The sequence below is a fragment of the Ochotona curzoniae genome, unplaced genomic scaffold (genome assembly GCF_017591425.1).
Source record: "Ochotona curzoniae isolate NIBS_2020 unplaced genomic scaffold, NIBS_Ocur_1.0 contig_3332, whole genome shotgun sequence".
NCBI lineage: Eukaryota > Metazoa > Chordata > Mammalia > Lagomorpha > Ochotonidae > Ochotona > Ochotona curzoniae.
Window position 1 is genome coordinate 7,829,494 of NW_024465816.1, and position 23,003 is coordinate 7,852,496.

At 46.8% G+C, this 23,003-nt stretch overlaps 1 protein-coding gene across 1 annotated transcript in view; it reads left to right on the plus strand.

Annotated features, from left to right (window-relative positions):
* LOC121156264 (mitochondrial intermediate peptidase) overlaps nt 1-23,003 on the plus strand; it is a 130,261-nt gene that overhangs the window by 23,953 nt on the left and 83,305 nt on the right. Inside the window, exons 9-11 of the mRNA XM_040979879.1 lie at nt 2,204-2,264; nt 5,916-5,968; nt 21,564-21,717. Coding sequence (XP_040835813.1) covers nt 2,204-2,264; nt 5,916-5,968; nt 21,564-21,717 — 268 coding nt within the window. The remainder of the gene's footprint in view (nt 1-2,203; nt 2,265-5,915; nt 5,969-21,563; nt 21,718-23,003) is intronic.

The following is a 23,003-nucleotide window of genomic DNA, read 5'->3' on the forward strand; positions in this document are numbered from 1 at the left end:
ATTTCCAAATCCTTGGAACTGGTTGGACTTGGGCCATTCATTTTGCAGTAAGTTCATAAAATAACATCTTCATCTTTGGGCTGCCGTGGTGGCCTTCTCGGCCTGCCCCCACCGCGGCCTGTCCATCCATCCCACACTGGCCCTGTGGGACGAGCCCAGCTGCCTCCGTGACCGAGGGTCCCAGGGCAAGGCCATGGCGGCGTGGAGCTGGGCAGTGTCCTCTGTCCCTTGCTTGCTTTTCCTATCTACACAAACACATTGCGCGTTAGTGTGCGTATGTCTGAAGTGATCCCGGCGAGCCATTATTTACTGTGATAAACGGCAATTGCTGATTATGCGTTCTTTGAGAATTTACACTACTTTGCTTCATTACTTAATGTTAGCATTCTTTCTACACTCACGTAGCTAAAGATTATATTTTCAGCTTATCTTCATAATTTTCAAAAAGTATCTTCCTAATTTTATAAAAGTACAGTATAAAAGGTTTCACATTTACAAACATTAAGAACCTATTTAGTTATTACTCAGCTGGACTTTTTCTGTAGTGTAAAATATTTTAAGTAGGGCCCGGCGTGGTGGCGCAAGTGGTTAAAGGTCCTCGCCTTGCACGCCCGGGATCCCATATGGGCGCCGGTTCTAATCCCGGCAGCCCCGCTTCCCTTCCAGCTCCCTGCCTGTGGCCTGGGAAGGCAGTCGAGGACGGCCCAAGGCTTTGGGAACCTGCACCCACGTGGGAGACCCGGAAGAGGCTCCTGGCTTCAGATCGGCATAGTATCGGCTCGTTGCGCTCACTTGGGGAGTGAATCATCGGACGGAAGATCTTCCTCTCTGTCTCTCCTCTCTGTACATCCGCCTTTCCAAAAAAGAAAAAAATAAATAAATCTTTAAAAATCTGGTCCCTCCCTTATTAAAAAAAATATTTTAAGTACTAGATATTAAAATGTTAACTAAAATGTGTGTTCACATTTTTTAAAGATTTTTTAAAATTTATTTTTATTGCAAAGTCAGATATGCAGACAGGAGGAGAGACAGAGAGGAAGATCTTCCTTCCGATGATTCACTCCCCAAGCGGCCTCAATGGCCAGAGCTGAGCTAATCCAAAGCAGGAGCCACGAGGGTGCAGGATCCCAAGGCTCTGGGCCGTCCTCGATTGCTTTCCCAGGCCACAGGCAGGGAGCTGGATGGGAAGTGGAGCTGCTGGGACATGAACTGGCACTCGTATTGGGATCCTGGTGCTTTCAAGGCGAGGATTTCAGCTGCTAGGCTATCGCTCGGGGACCGTGTTCACATTTTTTATAGGTGGCAATTTGTTACTTTTTTACCTCTCTTTTTTTTTTAATTTAAAGATTTTTTTAAAAAAAGTTCTGAATCATGCTGTATCTTTGATGATTTTTTTTCAAAGATTTATTTTATTTTTATTACAAAGTCAGATATACAGAGAAGAGGAGAGACAGAGAGGAAGTAGAGCTGCCGGGATTAGAACCGGCAACCACATGGGATCCCGGTGCATTCAAGGCTAGGCCCTCAGCCAATAGGCCATACCGCCAGGCCCTAATTTAAAGATTTTTTTTAAAAAATTTTACTTTAAAGTCAGAATTAAAGAGAGGGGTGGAGGGAGGAAGACAGAGAGAGAGTGCATGAGAACACTTCTGTCCACTGGTTCGTTCCCCAGATGGCCGCAGTGGCCAGAGCGGAGCTGGTCCCAGGATGGGAACCGTGATATTCCTCATGGTCTCCCACATGGGTGCAGGTGCAGGGGCTCGAGGCCTTGAGCCACCTCTGCTGCTTTCCTAAGGCCGTCAGCAGGGAGCTGGAGTGGAAGCGGAGCAGTTGGCACCGGAACTGGCATCCATGTGTTGTGCCGGCACCACAGGCAGAGGGTTAGTGTGTTACACCACTGTGCCAGCCCCCTTCCCCCCCCCCCCTTTTTTTTAAGCTATTTTAAGATATAGTAAAAAGCAATGGTTTAAGGCTTCAGTTTCTTCTGGCTATATCTGCCGTGAAGGTGGGAATAGCAGTCAAATGCTGATTTATAGATCGCTGACTCTTCTGATAGCTTTGTGACCTTTGGCTGAATACTGGTTTATATCCACACTATAGGTCACTTCCGACTGTACTAGGAAGTACTGCAAGCAAGCTAGTTTTCTCATAATGTGATTATTAAAGTTTTGTCCTATAAAATACGGATAATCCTGTTTTGCAGAACCACGAAAGATTTTGAGATGATACGAAGGATGAAAATGAAACTAAATCCTCAAAATTCTGTAAGTAATTATTGTTGCAATATTATTATAATATAAGCAGGTTGTCAGCTGAAATTATTTTCTTTTGATTCTAAAACGTTCTTAGGATATGCTTGTTGGGGGTCCTCTGTAATTTTTTTTTTCTTATCCTAGTTTTTTGAAATTAAGTTATTAAAATATCGTGTTCATTTGTTCCTATTGGATGTCTCCTGGCAGCGCAGCATTCTTGTTAAGCAGCTGTGTGCGCATGTGTTGATAATACTCAATAATGTATGCAGATTCATGCAAAGGCTGCCTTGGGACTTGCCTTGTTAGTTGGAAGCCGCCTTCGGTGGGGGCTCGATTGGGCAGGTCGGCAAGGTTAAACATCAGTGCTAAGACCACAATTTATGTGCTCATTTATTGCTTTGCTGCTTTCTGGTGCTCACCTCAGTAACCGTTGACCTCGAGCACCGTCGTGGTCTCTGCAGTCAAGTCTCACTTTTGTCTTTCTGCCCAGAAGGCTGCAGCTTGCGACGCCCTGAAAAGCGATGGGGTTCTGGATGTTAGGATTCGGCTTGGGGATGCTATGGGATGGCTGTGGGGTGTCTGCGTGCGTGTGTGTGTGTTACTGATGATTCTTGATTTGGCAGCTGTTGGCTGCCACCGCCCCAGTCCCAGGTAGTATGGAGGGAGGTGGCCCTTGTGGATTTAGGATTCCCAGATGCACCACAGGAAGAGATCGCCTCAATGCTGTTCCACGCTCTACAGCACAGCGTGTCAGCCTGTTCACTCACGCTGGGGGGTTTACCCAATGGGTGGTGAGTGTCAGTGTCTGGGTGTCCCTCTGACTGGGTGAGACAGCTCCATCTGGGAAACTGAAAAACAGATCAGGATTGTTTTTGGTCACTATAGACAAAGGAAAAGTGAAGGAGAAATGTGTTGCCACAAGCTGTTTTGTTTTGTTAGAAGCTAGTGTGGCTTGAATGTATTCTCTGTAGACTTTCCTGCCCGGCTTATTGATACAGGTGTTTTTTTTTTTTAATTAGTTAATTTATTTGATAACCAGAGTTAGAGAGGATCTTCGGTCCACTTGTTAACTCCCCAAATGGCTACAGTGGCTATGACTGGACCAGACCCAAGCCAGAAGCCAAGCACGAAATCCGTCTTTTGCTGTCCCAGATGCATTGGCAGGGATGTGGCAGCAGCCGAGACTCTATGGCCTGTGACACAGGCAGCGGCTCAGCCTGCTGTGCCACAACACCGAGCCCAATGCAGGTTGCTGTGGAAAGTGCTTGGCCTTCTCACTGAGTCTCTGTTTAGTAGCTGATACCACCACTCACCTTGCTGCCTCACCCAGAGCCTGCGCTTCAGACCAGGGGTTCTCAAAGTGTGACCTCCCCCGCCCCCCACCACCGGAGGCAGCGGCATCAGCTGGGAGTGTCTTAGAAATACAAAGCCTGGAGCCTCACATCAGTTGCACTGAATCAAAAAGTTGAGGAAGAGCCTTAGTGGCCAGATTTTGTCAGGCCCTCTGGATGGTTCAGAGCTGTCAGGTCCTGCCATTTGGCCTTCCCAGGAGCTCTGTGTCCCCGCCACCACAGGCCAGTCGCCACAGCCTAGGCTGGGGACGGTGGAACTTGTCACCCAGATCGTAGGTGTAACACCCTCATTGGTTTTCTCATGACACTTGATTCCAACTGCTTAGCCGTACACGTGGCCCTGTTAGGCATGGAGTTCAATCCTCAACACATACCTGAACTATGAATGAATGAATGAATTGCCACAAAGCAATTTTATCCCTTTTTATCTGAATGCGGTCAATGTTTAATTAACTAAAAGGCAAAAAGCAAGAGATGTGCCGGGCTGCTGGCTCACTTCCCACATGGCCACAAACTCTACGACCGGACCAGGCTGAGGCTGGAGGCAGAATCTTAATTCCCACGTGTGGGTTGGGGGGGTCCCAGGTACCTAATCCATCGCCTGTGGCCTGCCAGGGTGCACGTTAGCCAGAAGCTGGACTTGGTTGTAAAGTCAGGGCTTGAACACAGGGCCTCTGCTGGGGGACGCAGCCCACTCAGCGGTTAGGTACTGTTCCGAATCCCCTGCAAGAGGCGCTTTGCTGAACAGCGGGTCTGACCTTGTCACTCTCTCGATTCAAATTCTTCTTTAAGTCTGAGGTTTTCCTTCCTGTTTTTCTCCATGGGACCCTTTGAGTTTGGCCTCTGCCTGCTTCTCCAGCCCCGTCTTTGACTACCCCTCGCTAAGACTCCAAGTTATAATCCTTGCTTTCCACCCAATTCCTGGGTGATGCTCATGCACTTTCTTTGTTTGCTTTTGCTTTCCATTCCGTTCCTTTGCCTTTTACTCTGTGATTCCGAGTCGAAGTGCCAGCCATGGAAGTGCGGTCCGATGGGTGGCCTCCAGTCAGTCACAAACCTGGCACCTGGAAGTGCCTGTTCTCCTTTCCTGCCTGGATGACCCAGTCCCGTCTGGCACACAAGTCTGAGCGCAGATTTCCCAACGTTTCCCAACCTGCTGTGGTGACTGGGATGCCATTCCTGGTGGCTCTGTGCCATAGGCCTGGCATCTTGCTCTCTATAGAGTCTCCTGTCTTTTCCTTGGCTGGCCCACTGGCTCTGTGACACGGGGCCCACACCTTCCGTGTTGGCTGTGTCGTGAGAACCTCCACTCTGTACAGCATCCAGAGGCAGTCAGTTCTCACCTCCTGGGGTCTGTGTGTGCCGGAAACTGAAGCAGGCAGGAGACTGAAGTCATCACCTGCCCTGTTTACCAGAGTATGGGGCGATCACCTGTGATGGAGGAAGTGATGCTGAGCTGGGGGTGTTGCTGATGAGGAGGGCAGCCAGCACCTGTGGAGTCCTGCTCAGTGCTGGCTGTTCTACTTAACAGTGCATCTAGCGGTCGTGTTTGGGAGCTGCCGTGGTTCATGTGACACTTGCTGAGTGATTGCTGTATCTCAGGCCCCCTTCTGGGTGCTAGCACGCAGTTGTGAATGATACAGACAAGGTCTAGGCCGCCCTGTGCCTCCCGTGCCTCAGTCTATTTTGGTCCCAGGCAGTCTGACTTCCCAGCCTGACCTTGGCCTCTTTTGTCACCTTGTGTGGAGGGTCATCTATTCAGGTGTGGGAGCCTGCCTTTCTTTCAGTATTCTGTACCAGTCATCAGAAACAACTATTCAGTACTCCTTTATGACACATTATCTTTGCCAAGATTCAACTTAACTAGTTGTGTTTCAAATTGTTGCTGTCATGTTTGGGATCCACCCTAAACTTCTTGCTTAGATTTGCAAAGAACCCTAATCTTGCCTGCAGTGGCTTCCAGTCTGGGGGAGATCTCATCATGACAAAGTTAATCCATTAGTATTGACTTGTACTGGTTTACATTTGGGGATGACGCTGTTTACGTCTTCCCCACATTCTGGGGTTAAGACTTATTTATCAATCTCTACCCCTTGATTACATGGAAGCCAAAATAGAAGGAAGGTATTTCCTGCCAAGCACTGAATTCTAGAATTTTTCTCAAAGTTTTCTGGTTTGTGTCGACAGTAGCTGGTTTACATTCTGTAAGCTGACTGACTTGGCAATAACTAGTTTACATCTCGTAAGCTGGTTAACACCACAGTTATCAAGCGGTCTCTGGCTTTTGTAATTGTGAATTCTTTCCTTGTAGGAGTTAATGCCTTGGGACCCCCCGTACTACAGTGGTGTGATTCGTGCAGAGAGGTAAGGTTTGCAAGAGGTGCCGTCTGTGCGAAAAGGACGTTCCGAGTTAGCACTTGGCGCATTCATTTCATGACTGCCGCCACCCTTGTAGTTATACACTTTGCAAAACTGTCCCCCCTTCCAACTCCTGCTCTCTGCTGGCGTGGCCAGTTCCTGCCCGCGGACTGGCTGTCACTGGGCTTCAGTGTTGTGCTTTTCCTCATAGTGCCACCCTTTACCCTTCCCCCACAGGTCCCTCCCATTCCTTTGTCCCCACAGGCCCACTCTGGAGCCTAGTTGTGAAGACCGTCCCGTAGCAGACAAGCTGAGTTGGATACCTTGTCTCCTGACTCCAGCATTCCTACTAATGCATACACCGGGGGGTGGCAGTGATGGCTCGGTTGGTTTGGGTTCCTGCCCACTGCCATGGGAGACCTGGGTGGAATTCTGGCTGCCAGCGTCCCCACAGCCCGGCCCTAGACATTGTAGGCATGTAGAGAGTCAGTCAGTAGATGAGAACTCTGTTGCTTTGCCTGTCAAACAAATCAGAACGGAGACAAAGGAAAGTACTTCTGTGGTGTCCAGAGCCTGGTTTCTGTGGCTGCTGGACTTTGCTAGAGCCTTGCCTTGTCTCACTGGCAGCCCAGGGTGGGCACATAGCAGTTGTTTGCGGCACCAATAAAGGATTGCAAGGTAGTGCTTGGACTGATACCAAGTGATGTCCTTATGTTGTCTCATTGGAATTTGAAGGTCCTGTTAACACTTGGAAGGATGTACGTTGAATGAAGAATTAGGACATTTTAGTTGCTCCTGTGTGTTATATTGTGATGAAGTAGTAGATGTATTTGTTTCTTCCAAAATGTGCAATATTTGTATTATTTCAGTATTTTCCTTCCAGCCCAAGAGATACATATATTTGCTGTAAGTGAACATATTTAAAACTGTTTATGTCACAGGCAACTTTGTATAACTAATAGGGATTTAAAAAAAAATCTCAAGTCCTATAATTACTTTAAAAACATTTGTATTTATTTATATGTGAAAGGCCGAGACAGACACTGAGAGGGCTCCTGCCAGGCCGGGGTGCTGCTTGAGCAGAGTTTTGTTACTATGCATTGTTATTATTTATTATTTATTTTATGACACAGTTCCATAGGTTCTGGGATTTGCCTTAACCCCTCTCCAAGCCCTGCTCCCCAACTATGCATTATTGAAGCAGCATGTCAGAGGTTGGTAAGACCTGGTTTATAGTAAGATTTGGTTTGATTTGTTTTCTAAGTCCCTCTTTGCGTCTGTGCGGTAAGCAGGAAACAGCCCCTTGGGATGCCCTCCTCTATGCCAGCAGGTGGAGTGTTAGCCACTGAGATGCCCTCTGTGCCAGCAGCTGGAGTGTTAGCCACTGAGCTGCCCTCTTCTGTGCCAGCAGGTGGAGTGTTAGAGAGTCACTGAGATGCCCTCTGTGCCAGCAGGTGGAGTGTTAGCCACTGAGATGCCCTCTGTGCCAGCAGGTGGAGTGTTAGCCACTGAGATGCCCTCTGTGCCAGCAGGTGGAGTGTTAGCCACTGAGATGCCCTCCTCTATGCCAGCAGGTGGAGTGTTAGCCACTGAGATGCCCTCTGTGCCAGCAGGTGGAGTGTTAGCCACTGAGATGTCCTCTGTGCCAGCAGGTGGAGTGTTAGCCACTGAGATGCCCTCCTCTATGCCAGCAGGTGGCGTGTTAGCCACTGAGCTGCCCTCCTCTCTGCCAGCAGGTGGAGTGTTAGAGAGCCCACCGACTGAATTATCACAGGCTTTTCCTCTTTGCCCTCTCTGATACATAACCACGCCTCACCCCAGTCTCCCTTACGAAGAGTAACTCACTCCCAAGCCTGATGTTAGGATATTTGGTCAGCTACTGTTTTTTATACTTGTATCTCAAATTAAGCATCAGATTTTTTTCTATGAAGCCACATTAAACTCATTAAAACATCTGTAAAAACTTGAGCATGATAAACAGTGAATGTTTAGAATATAGTGAGACTTCATGTAAGAAATGATTTCACAAACATGTTTTATGGTTATGGAACTTCAGTTCTGCGGGCTCTAGTTGCATGTCAAATACATTTTTTCTTTGAATATTCTTTCTAAGAAAGATTTGCCTAGAAATAGCTTAAAGATATACTAAAATTTACTCATTAATGCTTTGCTAAAAAACAATACTTGATTTTATTTTTGACATTGGAAAGTAGTGCAAATTGAATGTAGCCATTTCTTACTTTTGGTACTGTGATTTTTATGTGGTGTTCCTTCCGTGTTTTTCCTCTCACCCCAATGATAAATTTAAGTGATACTAATTTGGAAAAAATCATAGTCTTACCCACTTTCCTGTAGCCCTTGAACCTTTTTACCCTAATTAACTATGTAAAGATTGTCAAAATATAAAAAAAAAAATTAAGTGATACTTAGCATGCCCAGCTAGCTCAGTAGGTAGAGCATGAGACTCTTAAATTTAAGTGATACTTTTGTTATTTAACCATGCTCTGTAAGTATAGCATGCCCAAATGAGCGTTTGAAGATTTGGAAAGAAACAATCAAAAGGGATTTGAACAAAGAGCAGTAGTTGGGCACCTGCGATCTGTGAAATGTTTGATCTGAAGCAGAGGTCGCTGTCTGAGAACTGCCTCAAGTCTGTGCTAACTACAGCGTTGGGTAGTCTTGCTGTCACTGACTGGCTCTGGGCTTGGTGTTGACCCTGAGCCCCCATGAGGTGGGAGTTCTTGCTAGTCTACATCGACAATGGAAAGAGAGAGAGAGAGAGAGAGAGTTGGGGGGCGGGGCAGGGCTGGGGAAGCCTTATGCCAAGTCTGGCTTTAGAAAGAGGAGAAACGCTTGAGGCAACGGAGGGAGTTCTCTGAAGTCAGGGGAAGCTGGCAGGAATTATAGTCAACCTACTTGACAGGGTTAAATGAGATGGGTGATGTTACTTGTAGTCTGATAACAAGGGGGTATGGAATTGGCCATCCGTAGGTCATCATCCAGAGATGGAGAAGGTTTTGATGACAGAGGGCTGAAACAGGAGCATCCAGCTTACTGCTTCGCAGCTCAGTGTGCCCAGCGGGAGGAGCCTGAGCCGAGAGTGGCTCACTGCCATGGGTCAGTGCCTGCTGCAGGGTCCGAGGGTCACTGCTGCCTTCCACGTAAACCTGCAGCTGTCATTTGTAATCTCATCACAGTATGCCTTCTCTTCATATTCTTTAATTTTTTTTTTTTTAATTTACCGACATTGTGGTGTAGCAAATAAAACCTTCCCCTGCACTGCCGGCATCTTATTCTGTGCCGGCTGCTCCACTTCCAGTTGAGCTCCCTGCTAATGGCCTGGGAAGAGCAGTGGCAGATGACCCACGTGTTTGTGCTCCTGCCAGCCGTGTAGGCGGCCTGGACAAATCTCTCCCGGCTCAGCTGTGGCCATTGCAGCCACTTGGAAAGCAAGCCAGTGGATAAGAGATCTCTCTCTCTCTGTCTTTCTAAAACTCTCTGTGTCTCTTCCTTTTCCTCTGTAACTCTTTGAGTAAAATAAATACAATCTTAAAAAGTTCTATATTTGTTTGAAATGAGAGTTACCGAGCGAGGGGGAGGGAGGTTTACCGTACTCTGGTTCACTCACCAGATGGCTGCAGTGACTGGGGCCAGGCCAGGGCCAGGACCAGGAGGCGGGAGCTCCCTCTGGGTCTCCTGTGGCTGGCAGGAGCCCAAGCACTAGGCCCTTAGCAGCCAGCTGGCTTGGAAGTGGAGTAGCTGTGAGTCTGACGCCCAGATGGGATGCCAGCATCACAGGGGGTTTCACATGCACACCCCAGCACTGGCCCCTAGCCTACTTTTCTGTAAAAGATACATACATATTCAAATTTGTTTTGGGGGCATAGCCCAAAATTTCTCTCTGATTTTTCTCCGCTGACTTCTTGCCCTGTACTGTTGATTTCAGTGAGGCTAAACTCCATTTCCTGGCCAGCTCCCCTCGTGCCACAGGACCTGTGTCTACTCGGATTCTCATCTGTAACTCTTGCCATGAGTGCCCGGAGCCTCGAGGTCTGTGCCCGCTCTGTGCAGCTCCTGTGCCACGTGCTCTCAGCTGGTGTACAGTCCACGGAGCTGCTAGCTGTGCTCTGGGGCCACGCTGCCGTCTTGCTGGTGTTAACGTGTCGTGTCAGCCCTGTTATAAGGCTCTGCAGAGCACACGCACCAGGTGTTCAGTGGACACAGTTGGTGGTCGTTGTCTTCAAGCCCATGTCTAAGCCAGCAGGTAGGAAACACTGTTAAAATCAGTGCAGAATCTAGTTTATAAAGTGTTTGAGGGACAGATTTTGACAGAGAAGGAGTGCTCTCATCTCCTGGTTGATTTCCCAGATGCCTGCTCTATAGTCAGCTAGGGCTGGGCTTGGGGCCAGAGCTGGGAATTCAGTCCAGCTCTCCCATGTGGTGACAGGGACCCAGCCACTGAAGCTGTCAGTACTGCATCCCAGGGGCTGCACTGGCAGGACCCTGGGGTCAGGAGCTAGAGCTGGAAATTCAGTCCAGCTCTCCCACGTGGTGACAGGGACCCAGCCACTGGAGCCGTCAGTACTGCGTCCCAGGGGCTGCAGGGCCCTGGGGTCAGGAGCCAGAGCTGGACTGAGACGCAGGCACTCCATCATGGGACACGAGAGTCAACCTGCAGACCCTTCGCTAGCCCCTCATATGTAGATGTTTTTCATCCAGCAGTTTTGTTGCAAGCAGCCTGAAGGGCAGGTCTTGGGCGCGTGCAGTGTTTGATGGGAGCCTTGCACCTTGTTGACAGAAACCTTGCCGTCAGCCAGCTATGCTGGAAGCGCAGTGCACCCTGCCTGACGTGCGCACTCTTCTAGCTTACTTGTCTGGACCTTCTGTACCAGTTCATTTGTGATTCAGTGCGCAGTGGGGATTTTAGGCACCTGTTTTAAGTAGCTTACCAGGCAAATGATGGAGTTTCAGTTGTCTTGATTGGCAGAGTGGGCACAGAGGCACAGATAATGGATGAGAAAAGAGGGAAAATGTCATAGCTTGGGTTTGAGGTTGAGGAGTGGAACAAAGCGAAGACTTCTAAATCCTATTGAATTCATCAACTTTCAAGTCCTAACTTATGTGGTTTGATGCAGAAAGAAAAAGAGAAGGGGCTTTCCTTCATTTTAACTCCAGGTACATTTCAGTTTGCTTTTATGTTAGATATTTCAGGTTTATTGTGAGTTTTTCAGTGTCCGCCTAATGAAGAAAGAGCCTGTTTGAGACTGCCGGAGATGGATCCTGGGAAATGGTGCCGTGGCGTGAGGCGGGGTTGGAGGGAGCAGCCTGCAGACCTAAGGGCAGGTGAAATAGATGGTTTCAGTTGTGCATAGATGTGAAATGATTTCATTTGAAAGTGATTTTCTGTCTTAAATAGGCAGTTCATTCACATGGTGCAGAAACTCAGAGCCATGTTCAGTGTTCATTCAGAAAAGGTGACATCCTCCCTGCCTCTGTCCCCGGAGGCCTTTCCTGTGAGGCCATTCCATTTCTCTTCCCCTTGTTGGGTCTCATCCTTGATGCTTCAGGGACATTTATTTCCTCTCTACTAATAATGAACTTAAGGAAATCTTGTCCATTGTAGCCCGCCCCAGACCTGGCTCTCAAGCTTGCCAGTGGGAGCAGCAGCCCAGCAAAGGAGTGTCCACAATTCCCCTGCTAGGTTCACTCCCAGCCCCAGGTCTGTGCTTGCTGGGGGGTACTCTGGTCCAGCCTGACATGACTTGTACCCAGTCCCTGCATATGCCAGCTGATACTGCAGCAAAGCCTTACCTGTCTGCACTTACTCTGGTTCTTGCATGTACCAGCAGAAGCAGTGGTCTAGCTCAGTCAGTCCCTCCCCTCCAAAACCAACTCATATGCAGGCCAGCAGGTGTAGCTCTGCCCAGCCTGATCCACCCCCAGGCCCAGTTCTCATGCTCATCAGTGGGAGCAATGGCATAACAGGAGTTTCTGAAATTCCCCTGCCAGGCTTGCTCCAAGCCCTGGATCTTGTTCCTGTTGGTGGTGCTGCAGCTTAGCCTGGCATGGCCCACCCTCAGTCTTGGCAATTGGCAACATGTGCTGCAGCCTTTCCCTGCCCAGACTGCCCCTGTCTCTGTCTCTTGTGTGAACAGTGGATGAAGTAGCCTTTCCTGACATGCTCCATACCCTGTCCTGGCTCCGGTGAGTGGTGCAGCCCTGTCTGACCTGGCCCACCCACTCCCAGCTGGTGCTAGGCCCCTGCCCTGCATAGTCCCCTGTTCATGGTGGCCGTTGGATGTGTTGGTGAATGCTGTGGGCCACCCTCTCCCCTGCCAATCTAATACTTGGGTTTGGGTTTAAAAATAAATATATTGAAATATATTTAAACCAAAGGATTTAAATATTTATTTATTATTTATGAATAATAAATGTAATATAATATAAAATAATATAATATAGTGATATGATAAATAATAAACATGTAATTATTTTAATCATATATTTTATATATTTATATATTTTATATTATTATATATTTCTATCTATATATTTAATATCTTAAATATATATGTAAATATATAAAATATATTTGTTTATATATTTGTATTTTATATTTATGTGTATTTATATTTTATATATGTTTATATTATTTATATTTATTCATATATATTTAAGTATATAAAACATATTTAAATATATAAATATGTTTAAATATATTTAAATAAATCCTAGGATTTAAAAATAAATCCTAAATCACATGTTATATTACTCTTAATTCTTGCACATGTCTAAAAATCTTCTTAGGTAATCATATCACTGTTACCTAAGAAGATTAATAACATTTTGTTGATATCATCTAATATCTAGTCTTGGAATTTCATTGATAATGTGAAATCTGCTTTTTCCTCCTTGGCTTACAGGATTTGGGATTCAGGCAAGGTCTGCACATTTCATTTGCTTTGCTGTTTCCCAAGTCTCTCAACTATAGAGCAATTCCCTGCTTCTCTTTTTGGTCCATGGCATTTAAAAAAAATATATTTATTTTACTTGAAAGAGTTATAGAAAGAGAGAGGGAGAGGGAAAGAGAGAGAGAGAGAGAGAGATCCATCTGCTGTCCTCTGTTTCATTCCTCTGGGCTAGTCCAAAGCTGGGAGCCAGCAGTTGCTTCTGCGTCTTCCATGTGGGTGTAGGCCACTGAAGGACTTGGACAGTCGTCCCCTGCTTTCCCAGGCCATTGTCAGGGAGCTGCGTCGGAAGTGGAGCAGCTGGGAGTGGAACCCAGCAAGCATGTGGGATGCTGGCACCAGAGGTGGGGGATTAGCATGAGAAGCCACCGTCGTTATCCCAAGACCAGGTCATTTGTCCTATGTAATTGTCATCCTTGTTGATTTGCCTGGCTGCTACCTTGTGCTGCCATTTCGCTGGTTCCCCCTCCCCATCATTCCTTAAGCTGAACGTCGCATCTCAAGACTTGGCGTTAAACCTGACAGTTTTGGAGCACTCAACAGGTGATGCTGCCGACTGTGTGTGGTGACACGTCAGAGTACATAAATCTCAGCTGCTTCTCCATTGTCAGTGCTAGCATGGGCCGCTGGAGGGCGTGACACCCTGTGACCTCCATGGTCTGAGTTAGTGCTTCCGCTCTCAGCTGGAAGGTCGTCTGTGCGGGATTTTTGCACCCGAAAGCGTAGAATCTCCCTTCAGCTGTGGGGAGTTTCCTGCCTGAATCAGTAATCCTTTTTTCCTTAATGACAAGCTTTCACAATTAAGATTTATTTTGATAGTTTCCTGAAATGATGGCCAATGAGTATTATTATTATTATTTTTTTTACCTTTTTCTTTTTAAAGTGTCAGTGTTAAACTTAGGAATGCCCCTGACTTAGGGTGTCTCAATGCATTACGCTCTTTTCTGGGGGCATGCTGGAATTGCCATAACCTGTCCCACTGCACGGTCTTACTGCCTGGATTTGAACTTGGTCTTCGAGGAGCCTGCTCAGTGAGCTGGGTATGGAAGGGCCATTTGTTTCTGAGAGCCCGTGGCCACATCCCTGCGGGATGGAGGGGCCGGGGTTTCCATGTTCAGTGTCAGGAGCTTCAGAGACTCCAGGCAGTGTTGGAGGATGGCCCTGTGGCTGGGTGGCACCTGGAAGGGGGCCGGGCGAACTCTGGGGGCAGCTGACCCTCCCGATTCCTGTCAGCTCTTTCCTCCGCAAGGCTCCCGGGAATGGGCACTTGGCCTTTCCCCTTTGTGCTGCCTTCCCTATCAGCAGGCCGGCTTTCCTCCCTTCCCAGGGCACCCCCCGGGCCTGACTCCCAGCATTTCAGCACCTCCTGGGCTGCTTTCCCTAAAGCAGGGGGCAGCAGCACATCTGCAAATAACATTTGGTTATTCTGTCTCACTCTTCGGTTCTGGATGGGGCCAAATGGGAGGAATGAGAGACGGCTGCAGGCAGTGGTCCTGCCCTGAGCCTTGGCTGCAGGTGGGATGGCTCTGTCACCTGGGGCCACCTCACTGTGGTAGTGTCACCCTTCCTTCCTGCAGGCAGGTCTGCTGGCTGGCTATCCCACTTCTCCCGAGATGAAAGTGGGATTGTGCTGTGTTTAGTTTTCATTTCTGTTAACCACAATTGCCAGTGAACTATGCAGCTAATGTACACCATTATGGAAAATTATTCCCTGATTACCAGGCAGTGTGGCTGAAGTTGTGTGGCTGCTGGCTTCAGAAGAATACACAAAACCGAATTCACAGTGGTGGCCAATTCTTTTGAAACAGGATGAGGACCTGGAGGAGGCAGGGATCGGGGAGAGGTCTTCTTTATTTTCAGTACAATGTGATTACCTGGGAGGCAAACAGGTTCTGCTGTCATTGAGTCCTTTTGTTGTTGCCTTGCCTTTATTTAGTCAGATAAAACAGTAGCTCTCCCTGTGGCTTTCAACACATACACGCATTTCAAAATGTCATCCAACTATAACATTGTAATCATATTTGACAATCATTCCTGATGCCAAAAACATTCTATTCCACTTTTCTTTCGGTTAAGTTAAAACCAGTGCTCCTGGCAGCACCGTCCCGCGCCCTGGCCTCATGTTCCTTCGTCTGTGCCTGGCACCTGGCAGGCTGTCTCAGCTGTTCTGAAGTGAGTCCCTGAGAGCCTTGGGCCTCTGGTGCCCGTGGTCTTCCTCCCAGTTGCCTGCACTTTTCTGGGGTGAGCCCGAAGGCTGGGTCCACCTGCAGCTTCAATCTGGATTCACCGTACTTCGTTGTGTTTTCTGCTTGACCAAGGCCAGGGCCAGGAGTTCTGGAAACAACAGCCAAGTTCTTTCTTCACCTTAATTCCACCAAATGCATCAGAGGTTGAAACGTAAGTCTGACTCTTAGAAGATGCATCATAAAGACAGTGATACATTTGATTTTTTTTTTTTTTAGAAAATTCAGTTTAGAATGAATGAAGATTTCTTCAGTTGAAAATCTCGATACATGTTTTTATGCTTACTTCAGTCATAATGAATTTTCCTGATGAGGATTTTGATACGTGGGTAAATTCTGTTATTAATTTTAGAAAACCTTGTGTATTCTGGTGATCATGTTGACTGTAAGTTCCACGTTCCTTTCTGACGTTGTCAAGTTGTGAAGTCACATGAACACATTTTTAACCTACAGGAAGAGCACAGCAGTCACTGAACTCCACTCAGCCACCCCGGTGGATCATAGAATTATCTCCATTTCTTTCTGTAGTGAAATCTAAGGGTTCCGAAGAATCCTTATTTCTATATCCAGATCAGGGAAGTCTTTACAAAGAATAGTAGTAAAGCTTTGTGTGGGAGGATGACAGGGCTGCTATTGCAGCAGTCCTTATGTCACCCTCTGGTTCACTCTGTTGAGGTTGGGCCATGGCTCCATGCTGCTGTCAGGTTTACACGTGCTGCCTCTGGTTCTGTTGTGCTGCTTTGCCTCTCTAGGAGATACAGGAACAGGTTTTAACATGTAATGTATGTGGACATTTTCACTTACGAGATGAAGGTGCTACAGCACCTGGCAGCACCTGCCCTGGCAGTGCCCTGTTGAGAAGGCAGGAGGAGCAGCCACTTCCTGAGCCTGGCTTGGTTGGCTGTGGGCTGTGTGCATGACGGTCTGCGCAGTTCCTACAGAAAGGTGAAGCCAGTGAGCTGAAACGCCCCACTGTTGAAGATGCCCCTTGAGAGTGGTCCAGGTGCAGGGGGCCATGGAGACGATCTGCTACCTTCTAACTGCCTGTTCTCCAGGCCTCGCAGATCTGAGCACACAGCTGAAGATGCGTGCATGGTTTTAGAAGCTCTGGAGCCTTCCCCATTCTGTCTGTGCTTCAGGAAGGAATGGCCTCTTACTTGGTAGGTGTCCCATCACAGGGTGTGGAAGGGCATGCAGCTATGGATGATTCTGCACCTGATGGTGAGGTGGCTGAGTAAGGCCCAGGGCGATCCGTGCTTGCTGGAGCTTGCGGCCTTGCTGGCTTCCATTGCCTTGAGCATTTGAGTTATCATGGCTGCTCCTTCTTTGACCTATGGTGCCCTTCTCCCTGTACCAGCAACCTTACCTGTCAAGAGCCATGGTAGATGCACCTTTTCTTGGCGTTTCTCTCTGTTTCTTCCATTTCCATTCTTGCCCAGCTGGCAGAGGGATTGACCACATCCTGATTTCTGCCAAAGCCCTGTGTGCTGCTTGTGTGGCCCTTGTCAACCCTGTGGGTCGTTCTTCATGGTCACAGTGCCGTAATGTGTTAGAAAGGTAGAGTTACAGAGAAAAAGAAGGGAGGTGTGTGTCTGAGAGAGAGAGAGAGAGAGAGAGAGAGAGAGAGAGAGATCATCCTTCATGTGCTGGTTCACTCCCCAAATGACTGTAGCTTGCAGAGCAGGCTGGGCTAGGCCAAAGTCAGGAGCAAGGAGGTTTTTTTAGAATTTCCACATGGGTGCAGGGCCAAGCACATGGCTAATCCTCTGCTGCCTTGCCAGGCATGTTAACAGGGAGCTGGATCAGAAGCGCAGTGAAGCAGCTGAGACTTGAACCAGCTTGTAAATGGGCAGGCTTAAGCCCTTGTACAGCAATACTGGCTCCAGTGCTTACTGTTTCCATGCTGAATTATCAGGCATATACCGGATGGTTAAGTGGATGTTTACTGCATTGATTCAGCACTTTGGAGGTGCTGCCTTTCTTGTAGGTAATGACAGCTCTGAGGAGTCAAAGGGAACTGGAATGAGAGTAAGATTCATTGCATTGTCTTGGTTCTGCCTTCTCTATTCCCTTCCCTTTTCTCCTTCCCTTTTGTTTCTTTATGATTTGATTATTTGTTTTATTTGAGATGCAGAGTTACAGAGACACAGAGCAAAGGAGATCTTCCATCTGCTGGTTCACTCCCAATATGACCACAATAACCGCAGTTGGGCCAATTTAAGGCTAGGTGCTTCTTCCATGTCTCCCCTGTGGGTGCGGGGCCCGAGGATTTAGGCCGTCCTCTCCTGTCTTCCCAGGTGCATTAGCAGGGGGCTGGGTTGGAAATGGAGCAGCTGGAACTCAAGCCTGTACCCATATGGGATGCCGATGGAAGCTTAACGTGCTGTTCTATCGCACTGGCCCCTGCTCTGCCGCTTTCTAAACAGTGATACCAGTGACTGAGATTCCCTGAGTGCTCTGATGGGCTCATTGCATGTATTTTGTTTGGTGTCTATAGAGGTTAGGAAGTATTGGACCCATTTTCATGGTAAGGAAATGGAGGCCCAAAAGCTAAGTAGCCTGCCAAAGGCACAGAGCCAGGAACACATACAGCCAGTGATTTAATCTCAAACTCAGGGCACTTCCTTCCTTTCCATACGGCCTTGGACCGTCATAGGCCTCTTCGAATCTCAGTTTTTTCAATAAAATCAAATAATAATTGTTGCTCCAAAAATATATAAGGAATGTGGGGGATTGTTGCTGTGAAATTGCTTTGTACATTGTAAAGCACAATTTAAGATAATCTTGACTCAAAGCATGACCAGTTACTCCATCAGGATCACAGATCTCTCTCTCTCTCTCTGTTAGTTTCTCCTCACCCCCTGCAAGCTCTGCTGAGATATTCCTTACGACATGAATTAGTCTCTTCCCATGACCATAGCACACATTGTGGTCCTGTCTCGTTTTTTCCAGTCTGACTTGCCCTGAGAGTAATGGCTCCTAGGCCAGCTCTGCTCCCGGTCTCCGCAGTCTGATGGGCAGCCCTGTGGGTCTGAGCAGCCAGGCTGATTTCAGCATCCAGCCTTCGTCCGCCTGCAGTGCGTGACTGCACCCTCCACCCTGCTGCTTCAGAACGGGCCCTCAATGCCTTGTCCTCCTCCTTCTGCTCCCCGTGCTCACTGCTCCTCTTGATCCTCCTCTCAGTGGGGGGTTCTCAGTCTTTGGGTTTGCAGCCCCTGCAGGAAGTCAGGATTTGCAGTGCCCTGCATATGATCAGAAGTCCTTCCCTGTTCTCTCTCACTCTTGAAAGCATTTTAGGAAACGTGTATAAGGATGCATGGTATGACTCAAGTGTTGCCTTTACTGCTGGTGTTAACGTGAAGTGCGTGCTTGTGAAAGACTAAGTGAATTCTTCAAATTCAACAACCTCAGCATCATTTGTTTTCCAACTCCAATACCATTGCCATACAATTAAAAGTGCGTCCGTCTTGGGGGCTTGTTTCCTGTTCATCAGTGTGACCTTTGAAACATTTAGGTGTCATTTTATAGACCTCTGCTTTCTTTCTCTCTCTCTCTCTCTCTTTGCTATTGTGATATGGATAACAATATAGCATTTAAGATCAGTTTTGCTTTAAATGAGAAAGATCCAGAGAACTCAGTCCTTTGACATCACATATTATTTGCCTGTCATAATCATTATCATCAGTCTGACCTGGGTTTGGGATAGTTTTCAGTTTGTGTATTACATTTAGGGAGAATGGACATGTCTGATTTTGTGCCTTTCCATGGCATAATAATCGTGCATCCTCGCCTTTTTCACTGTGTGCTTCCTGTTGCTGTGGGAATAATCTTCCTTGATCCCAGGATTCTTTTTTTTGTTTGTTTCTCCCTCCTCCTCCTTGCTTTGGGAGTTTCTTTCCCAATGTGTGCATCTGAGGTTATCCAGCAACTAGTGGAAAAATCAAGGCCAGTTGGCTTTATGCTCCTGCCACAGGCCTGGTGAAATGAATGCAGAGGGCATCGCGCTGTCTGAATCCATCTCTGTAAGAACAGAGCAGATCTGGTGGGGAATGTGGGAGAGGGAGATTGCAGTTAGCCTCATGGTTGCCAAGCTGGCAAGTACATGGTTAACTGCTTAAAGACTAATAGACATTAACCACCCGGGGAACTAGAAAACAGGTCATCCGCGGTCCAAATGACTGGAGAGTCAAGGAAAGTCCAACTTACATAGCCAAAGGAAGAAAATAAAGGAGGCCTTTAAAGACACAGCATTTTATTGGCAATGCTGAAGGCAGTGGGTGGATTCATACACTGTTGGTAGGAGTGCAGGTTAGTACAACTTTTTGGGGAGGACATTTTGGCAATAACTCTCAAGAAATGTAGAAGCTTATGCTCTTCAGTGGTGCTGTTTCTTTGATTTGCACGAAGTGATAGGCTTGCCTAAATGTGACCAGGTGTTGTGACATCATTCCTTCCAGAGTTAACTAGCAGCAGTTCCCCTAGGAGCAAAGGGAGACTGAGGCAGGGATGTGAGCTCCGAGTGTAGCCATACAAGACAAGTTCAAGCCATTAATAGACTGAGTTAAAAATCTGGACTCCTTCTATTATGGCAGAGGTGGGGAGTTCCAGCCTGGGTCAGGGCTGGGTGTGGCTCTCACTGGACTTCTGTCTGTGTTGACCACAGACGAAATGTGTTCAGTAAGCTTTGCACACGCTTACTGTAGGTGTCGTTAAAGAGAACAAAAAGCACTTCACACACTGAAATGGAGACTATTCCAAATTATATTTGGAGACTATTCCAAATTATATTTGTGTGAGAACTACGAGAATGTAAAATGCAGAATTATATTGTCATGCATTTGTATGTTTTAAAAAAAGAAACTTGCAGGACAGTGAAGTTGGCATAGTTCTATTTGTGTAAAAAGTTCTGCATGTGTGTCTAATTTTCCGTGTACATACACAGAAGTCCCTGAGGATGTGCAGCAAATGGTTAATTCATGTAACCTGGGATAGGCTGGGGCATGGGAATAGCCTAGAAATGCAACAATATCCTTTTTATTCTTCTTATTATTATTTGAGAGCTTTATTTTAAAAATGGAGTTCATTATACATTTATTCTTGAGTACTTCAAGTTAATATTGGCTGTTCAGTGTTCATAATTGATTTCATGTATACAAAGTTGAAGTTTCATGTAGAATTGTATAAAATTTATGTTCTTTTTTGTTTTTTTTTTCATGTCCTTTTTCTTCTATTTTAATATCTATTACAAAAGTGAGGGGGTTGCAGACCCGTGAGGGCCTCCGCTTAGGATAGGGGGTTGGGGTGAGGAGAAGGTGGATGAGGTAAATGATTCAGTTTTCCTTCCTGTATCCATGAAAGCTTATATTTTATATGTGAATATTTTTCCCAAACAGGTTGTTTCCCTAAAGTTAGCCTGACTGGCACATATGAGTATTTTGAGCATCACATGAGTTAATAAATATTTTTAGGTTATAGTTTAACAAAAAGACAACATTATTGTCAGCATCATTATGTTTCTTTATAAAAATACGCGTTGTCTGTCCATTGCCAGTTGTCTTGTCCTTGCTTTAAGGTGTGTAACTATAAAACAGATTTTATTATTTGTATAATGGGTACTTTTTGCCCAAGACAGATTTTTTTTTTTACCAGATTAGAACTTCAAGTTCACTTAGTCTGACTAAAAATTCCTACTTAGCATTGGTGTGCCATCATCACAGATTTTGTTCTTGAGGATATAATACATTTTTATAAAGTGAAGTACATCTAAAGAAAGTATATGAACAATGAGGTTAATCCACAGAGCCTGCTGAGCGAGGTCACCAAGGAGCCGAGAGCCTGGGAGGAGTCGAGCCTGGGGTCTCTTCTGCCCGTGTTAAGGGCACTGCGATTGTTCATGCTAGGACTATTGAGCGTGTTCTGAAACAGGCAGGTCCGCCCCCAAGGAACAGCAAGTCACCCTACAGATCTGCCCCCAAGGACACTTGCTGGGGATTGAGTCCAGCCGTCTGGGATGCCACACTTTGTAGATGCTCAGGCGCCTTATGCCTGCATGTGCTTTGAGTCATGTGCAGGTGACTTGCAAAAAGCAGTGCAAGTAGATGGTGTGTAAATAATTGTTAAGCTGTATTGTTTGGGGAATCACGACAAAGAAAAACCCGTGCACATGTTTAGCACAGACACAATTAAAAAAAAATACTTTGTGTCCAAGACGGGTTGAATGCACGAAAGCAGAATTACAAAGATCAGAATTACACTCTCCACTTTCCTGCTTTTAATCCTTTTTATTTTCAAGCCACAGTGCTCATAAATATTAAGGGAGAAGTTAATTGAATTTACCTTCAGAAACGGAAATCAACAACAATGCTTCGTTGCCTCTCTTCCTTCCCTTAGGTATAATATCGAGCCCAGTTTGTACTGCCCATTTTTCTCTCTCGGAGCGTGCATGGAAGGGCTGAACATTCTGTTTAACAGACTGTTGGGGATTTCCTTGTACGCGGAGCAGCCTGCTAGAGGAGAGGTGTGGTGTGAAGATGTTCGGAAGCTGGTAAGTCTCTTCTCCCACTTTTAACTTGGAAACCGACCGGACAGCAGTTTCATACTGGAGTTAGGCACGTCCTGTTTTATTTCTGTTTCATCAGAAAATCCAGACGGCCACAATTGACTTGGGCACTGTATGAAAAGAATCTGGGCACCCAGTGGCACGGTGAGCTCTCTGAAAAACATTTTTTTTTTTTTTGGTAGGGACCTGATAGAATATTGAATCCTCACATATGCACTGGCGTATGTTACGAATTCCAGTCACAGGAAAATCAGTCTTTTTATATTCCTTCTGTGTCCTTTTTGATTAATTTCTGAACCCATCCCATTAGTTCCCCTCCTTTTTCTTTCCAACCTTTCCCCCCGTTGTAGGAGCTTATGTTAACATTTGATTATGAATTTATACCCTGTTTCCTCGTGTCACTGACTTTGCTGTTAACTTCAGCCTGCCTTCTCCTACCTGTAATCATAAGTGAATACTTCAACATTCTCCCTCAGCAGAGTCGGACGCTGCCTTAGCTTATGCGCTTAGCATAAGGCTTTGCATTGTCTTGCCTCATTTTTCACTTTCTTGCTTACCACGCTGTACTTTTCCACTCTGTTTTGGAAGTGTAAAGTGCCTGATTATTGTCTCCTGGCTGTCCTTTCTGAGCCCAGGATGTGCATGTATGAAGGGAGAACTGGTGTGGGAGGGCATTTTGTCACCTAAACACATGCTTACATATTAAAAACTGTGCATACTAAGAGATTGATGAAATGCCAGGAAATATGAAGAAACACTGGCTAGAGAAGTGTAAGAGGACAAAGTGCAAGTGCTGTGCGTGTGTCATCTGTAGCACGTGAGCCTCCCTGGGGACCACTGTCTGCCAGTACTCACTGCTGTGCGTGTGTCACCTGCAGCACGTGAGCCTCCCTGGGGACCGCTGGCTGCCAGTGCTCACTGCTGTGCGTGTGTCATCTGCAGCACGTGAGCCTCCCTGGGGTCTGCTCTCTGCCAGTGCTCACTGCATGGCTTTCTAGCACAGAGGAAGTCCACAAAAGATGCTTGATGAATGAGTAGATGAATGCTCACAGGAGTTACTTGTTTTTATGTGAGAGAAGGAGAAACATGGAGACATGATACATCCATTGTTTCATTCCCCAAATGCCCACAGTGCCTGGGGCTGGGAGAGGCTGGAGCCAGAACCCAGGCACGCAATCCCAGCCTCTGCCAGGGGAGGTGGGGACCTAGGTGGCCGTTGCTTGCTCCTGCCCAGTGTAAAAAGGCAGTGAGCTGGACTTGCAGGCAGAGCC